Genomic DNA, 5,892 nt, shown 5'->3' on the forward strand with positions numbered 1-5,892 from the left:
TAGGAATGATGATGAAAATGATGCACAGTCAAGGGAGAAGCCAATTAAGATTTTGCGATATTTTCCGCTAATACCAAGGCTTCAAAGGCTTTTCATGTCGTCGAAGACAGCCGAGTCTATGACATAGCACCATGATGGATGAACCGATGATGGATTATTAAGATATCCTGTGGATTCTTTAGCTTGGAAATCATTTTACAGTCAATTTCCAAACTTTGCAAGCGATCCTCGGAGTGTGAGGCTTGGGCTAGCATCTGATGGATTTAATTCTTATAAAATCATGAGCACTTCATACAGTACTTGACCTGTAGTGCTTGTTCTATATAATTTGCCTCCATGGATTTGCATGAAGCAATCTTCCTTTATTTTATCTATGATTATCCTCGGAGAGAAACGTCATGTTCTTTAGCGGCGTTTGTGATAAAAGCGCCGTTAAAGGTCATCTTCTTTAATAGTGATTGTGATAGAAGCGCTGCTAAAGGTCATGTTCTTTAGCGGCGTTTGTGGTAAAAGCGTCGATAAAAGTCATGCTTTTTAGCGGCATTTGTGATAAAAGCGCCGGTAAAGAACATGGCCTTTAGCGGTGCTTCTTTTTAAATGCCGCTAAAGGTCATGATCTTTAGCGGCGTTTATGTGAAAAAAAGCCACCAAAATTAGCGACATGGTCTATAGTGGCATTTTTTGCGGCGCTTTCACTAAAAGTATAAAAAGCGCCGCTATAGGCCTAAAAAAAGGCTGCTAAAAGCCTGTTTTGCTGCAGTGAAGAGAAAGAAAGTTGGTAAATTTTACTACCATAAGAGCCCAACAAACACGAATTTTATTTACCGGATTTGAGTCGTTGAAATGTATTTATCTTCCTAAAAGTTGGGAAGGATTATGAGTAGTTTTAGGCATTTGTATTTAAAAAAAAACATTAGTTTTGTTAAGGAAGATAAATACACTTCAATACATTTGAATCTACACCCACCTATATTGTAATATTACCGATGCCAACCAAACTATGATTCCATCAATATTTTTTTAAAATAAACTTTCAAATCATGAAAAATTTTATAATTCTTTTAATTTAATTTAATTTAATTTATTAATTCTCAACTCAAATATTTTTTTTCCAAGAGAAAATTTTATATTAAATTAAATTGATCAATAAATTTAGTCAAATTAACCAATCCAAAACTTAGGGTGAGTTTGGATGGGCAGTGCGTTTACCTGCGGTTAGTGTAAAAACAGCGGTGGCGGTGAGATTAGACACTGTAGCGATACTGTAGCGTGAGACAAAAAGTAAACTAAACGCACCGCACCACACCTAATCGCCCATCCAAACTCACCCTTATTCTTCCCATCGAAGGCTAGGTTTTTTTTTTTTTTAAATTACAAGAGATTAACATAATCCTATTAATAATACAATTAATCCGATTTGAACTTCAAATAATAAATATCCGATTCGGGATTCAAACTACCTTTACTTTTGTCGTATCTTTCAGTGTCTCTATTCTACTATTATTGCACAAACTTTGCGGCCTTTACCACAAAATATGAATAAATGAAACTAAAATAATATAAATATTCAATTATTGGTTAGGTAGGAGAATGGTAAATTTTATTTCTTTTAAATATATTTAACACAATAAATTTAATGAATTCAAGAAAAAATTTGTCCTTTCATTATCCAAAAAGAAACTAAAGATGAAATAAAGATAAAATAAAATTGAGTGTAATAAATAATATAAAATAGTGTCTTCACCTCTGTCTGTCAGTCTCTTACTCTCCATCAAACCCTAAAAGCAAAATAACCCATTTTAATCACACCGAAAAGATAATTTCTTTTTTTTTTGTGAATAATAAATAAAATAAAACTTTTTTTTTCAAAGAGAAATCAGACCTCACGTGTGTTACACATCAAATTACACAACCAATCAAAAGAAGTAAAGGAGGATGCTTGGTGATGATGATCATTTCTATGAGTGATGACTAGTTGTATCATGTCGATCATCGCCGCCACCAGCTCCGTCGTGGTGCGAATGTGACCTGCTCACTTGTGACCCCGATACGACAGTGCCCGACACTTGACGATAAGGATCCAATCCCGCTAACATATTGAAATGCCCTTCACTTAAGCCACTACTTCCATCACCAACGCCACCACTGGAAACGCTGCTTGAGCCCAATTGTTGACCTGACAATAAGGCCATCGGCGTTGGAAAATTCATGAAATGCAATCCACTAGACATAGGACCCTTATACAAAGCACTGTTAGTAACCGATGGAAACGTCCATACAGGATCACGATCGGCGCTCATAACTTGATTATTAGAATTAGTAACCATCCAAAAATTCGCCGGAATCTGACCGTGACTTGCCGCCGGGATTTCCCCAGTGCTTGACTGCAACAAGTAGCTCCCCATTTGATGTTGTGAAGATAAATCTTGGTCGGGTCTTCTTTTCCTTCCTAGAACACCTTCTTCAGTTTCTGATATTTCCAACGACGTACCATCATTGTCACGCAACTCTTGCTTAGTTTGGAACATGAAGTTCAAGTTACTACTAGTATTCGATTGGAAATTAAGGAATGTCGGGGTTGTTTCGAGTCCGATTCCGGGGAACAAACTCCGACGTTGTTGCATAGAGAAGTTGGAGTTGAAACCCGAGGAGCGTAGCTGAGAAGGAACTGACATGCTTGGGCCGGAGCTACGGAGGGAGATGTTGAGGGAAGTGAAGTTTGCAGGGATTGTGCCGGTGCCCGTGGCGGCGATCACTGCTGGTTCAGCTTGTTGGAGCAGCCACTCGATTGTTTCACCATCGGATTTGTGGCCGAGCTCACGGGTGAGTTGAAAAACCCTAGCTGCACAAAGAGCTGGCATGCGGATCCTACGACCACGTCCGTCGACCTTGGTGTGTCGGTCCTTGGTAGAAGTACGTTTAGGGGGAGGTTTTTTGGAAGGGTCGGGGGAGATTTGGAGGGCAGAAATGGAAGTGGGGGTGTTAGTTTGATCGGCAGAGGAAGAGGAGAGGGCCATAGAAGGGAAAGTGGGGGAGGAAGAGGACGAACAAGGCTGGTTGTCTTCTTCTTTCTTCTCTAGCAATTGGAATGGAAAAGTAGGGCGATGGTGGTGGTTGTGGCGGTGGTGGTGGAGTTGATGATCATCACTACCTCCTCCTTCCATGATACCATTAAAAGTAGTACAGGTTGTTTCGCTAATGTAATGCCTTTCTTTTTCTTTATGAGAGACAGCTTGTGATGGCGATGACAGATAGATTAATGGGGGGAGATGAGTCTATGTTTTTGATTAATTTAATTTGCGGTTCTTTCATCAAAATATCTCTTTTCAAGGGTTTGTAATTCCCTTTCAGAATTCATGTGCTCCAGGAGAGGGAAGTGAGGGCAAGCTTTATGCACTTACGCCCGAGCTTTTAATATTTGATTAATCCATATTATCGAAACCTAAGCCATAACATTATATTCCGAATGAAAATATTTATATATTTATAAAAATAATTATGGATAGAGTGATAAAATAATTTAAAATTTCTAATCTTATGTTGACGTCTTTTAATTATTTTATTTGAAATAAATCATATTAATTATAAGGGTATTTTAATAGCCTACCAATCATGTATAATATAAATTTTGAACGCATAATGTTTATTTTTTATACTCAAAAACAGGAACCTTTGAAAACCAAAAGTGTAAAAAAGAAAAAACAGTGAAAAAATAGAATTTTGTCCTTATAATTAAATTAGAAAATAAATAACTGGGAATGAGGTGAGAAATGATATTGTGGTTGGAGTGACAGAGGCCTATTGTTCAGATTCCACGTGAGGTGGCCTTTTTTATGATTGAATCCATAAAGACAATGGTGGGGAGTGTAGGACACCATCCCAAGTCAAAAAAATTTGTTTGAAAGATTTTTTTAAAAAGGAAAAGATTTCTGAAATGGGACCCCTACTCTCCATTCAAGTAATCATTTCATTTTGCCTTTGTTTTGGAGGGGGAGCACTTTGGGATTCCTCTTGTTTCTTTACTTTGCCTTCTCCATTGTGTGTGTGTTTTAGGGTTTCCAAAACACATCATATCTTTGATCAATTCTTTGGCCCCCTTTTCCTCATTAAGGACAATTCAAAAGCAATCACTTCGGATTAAGACTTTGTTTCCATACTTTATACCCTTGGATTATATGATACGTCTGAGCAAATTAGGTTTTTTTGGGGATAACTTCATAATTAATTTGATCAGAATCAATATAATTATATTATTCCCAAATCCTTTTGCCTTGGACTTACCTGATCAGCTGTTTTTGATGGTGAAAAAACTCTTGTTCCTTTTTATACTAACCAGTTTTTCCTTATTACTCCTCCTCTCTGTCCAACTTTATGAGATTTAAAAGCAATTAAAAAAAACTAATACAAGCTTTATTCTTCTCAAAAAATATATATACACAAGCAATTTTTATCACATGCGTATACATACATAAATTACGCAGTTAGAACACCAATGTTAGTTTAGAAATAATTTACAATAAATGGTAAAATTGCCCCCACCCTCAAAATGGTAAAATTGCCTTATAGCCCCTTCAAAATTTTAAAAGTTATTAGTATAATGGTAAATTTGTACTTTGGCTCAAGAAATAATGATTCATCTCTCGCCCCTCCTAAAGCAATTTTTTAGCTTCTCCCTTTATCTTGAGTTAGTGTCTAGCTCACTTGTGGCACTAACTCAATCAACAACAATATTATCAATATTAAAAATCCTATCACACGCTTGTGCAAGTGAAAACTAAGTACTTAGAACACAAATATTAGTTTAAAAATAACATACAATAAATAATGAAATGTATAGTTTGAAACTAATTAATTATAATAACAAATGAAATATTTACGACATTAAAATTAAAAATTAGATTAAATTTTGAGTTAAACAAAATTTAAATACATAAATACATCATATTAAGAATACTAAATGCATTACATTTGTTTATCATAGTGTTGTCATTATTCGTGAGTTAATGTCGAGTTGGCTTGTGACATCATCTCAATTAACAACATTATCAATATATAATTGATGGAGGTGATAAAGTTTGCATAATACATGTATTAATGTAAATATTATATTAAAATAAAGTTTTGATTTAGCGGTAAAATTAATATTTTTATTGATGCTAATAGCATGAGAACAAATCCATCCACATGTCAATATTTTTTTGTTTGTTTTTAAAGTAAAAGACTAAAATACCTTTGAATAAAATAACTTAATTTAATTACGAAAGAATATTTTTGTAATTGCACTAACTAAATTGGTGCCTAATTGACTCGTGAGATTAACTCAGTTAAGAACTTAAATAATAGTATAGATATTTTACTAATTTCGCTCTTATATGGTGGCGTCGTAGGTCCACAAATGAAAAACTTGGTCAAGCCATAATTGGGACTTTGGAGGAGTTCTAAAAGAAGTTTAAAGAGCAATTTTATCCAGAATATGCCAAGAAGAAGGCTTGAGCTAAGTTGTGTTGGTTATAGCAACAAGGCACAATTAAGAATATGTAAAAGAGTTTAGTGAACTAATGCTCCAAATTAAGGATCTGAGTGAGAAAGAGACATTCTTCTTTTTCATTGTGGTTTGAAACCATGAGCCAAATAGGAATTGAAATGTCGATGGATCCAATAATTGACCAAAGCTATGATCATGAAAAGTTCTTAATCGGACTTATTTCGAGCAAAGACAAGTTCAAGTCTTCTAAGCCCAAAAAGAAAGGCAATAGTGGAGGAGACTATAAGGAATAACAACATAAAAATGGAAATAATGACAATGGTAAGAATGGTAGTAATGGTAGTAATGGGAAACCACAAAATGAGAAGACGAAACCCAACAACCATCAAAAGGGTAAAGAAAACAAA

The 5,892-nt window shown here is 35.1% G+C and overlaps 1 protein-coding gene across 1 annotated transcript; it reads right to left on the reverse strand.

The window, feature by feature from the left end:
- Positions 1–1,687: 1,687 nt before the first annotated feature.
- LOC105764638 (transcription factor TCP14) lies at positions 1,688–3,384 on the reverse strand. The gene is made up of 2 exons (XM_052624783.1): positions 1,883–3,384; positions 1,688–1,778 (listed from the first exon to the last, which is right to left on the reverse strand). The coding sequence occupies exon 1, from the start codon at positions 3,162–3,164 to the stop codon at positions 1,959–1,961; it is 1,206 nt and encodes a 401-aa protein (XP_052480743.1). The 5' UTR covers positions 3,165–3,384; the 3' UTR covers positions 1,688–1,778; positions 1,883–1,958.
- Between the last annotated feature and the right edge of the window lie 2,508 nt (positions 3,385–5,892).

This window comes from Gossypium raimondii, chromosome 12 (assembly GCF_025698545.1).
Source record: "Gossypium raimondii isolate GPD5lz chromosome 12, ASM2569854v1, whole genome shotgun sequence".
In the NCBI taxonomy this organism is placed as follows: Eukaryota; Viridiplantae; Streptophyta; class Magnoliopsida; order Malvales; family Malvaceae; genus Gossypium; species Gossypium raimondii.

What these genes read in the sequence shown, in the direction of transcription:
- LOC105764638 (XM_052624783.1), bottom strand. Translation starts at nt 3,164, where the DNA reads ATGGAAGGAGGAGGTAGTGATGATCATCAACTCCACCACCACCGCCAC.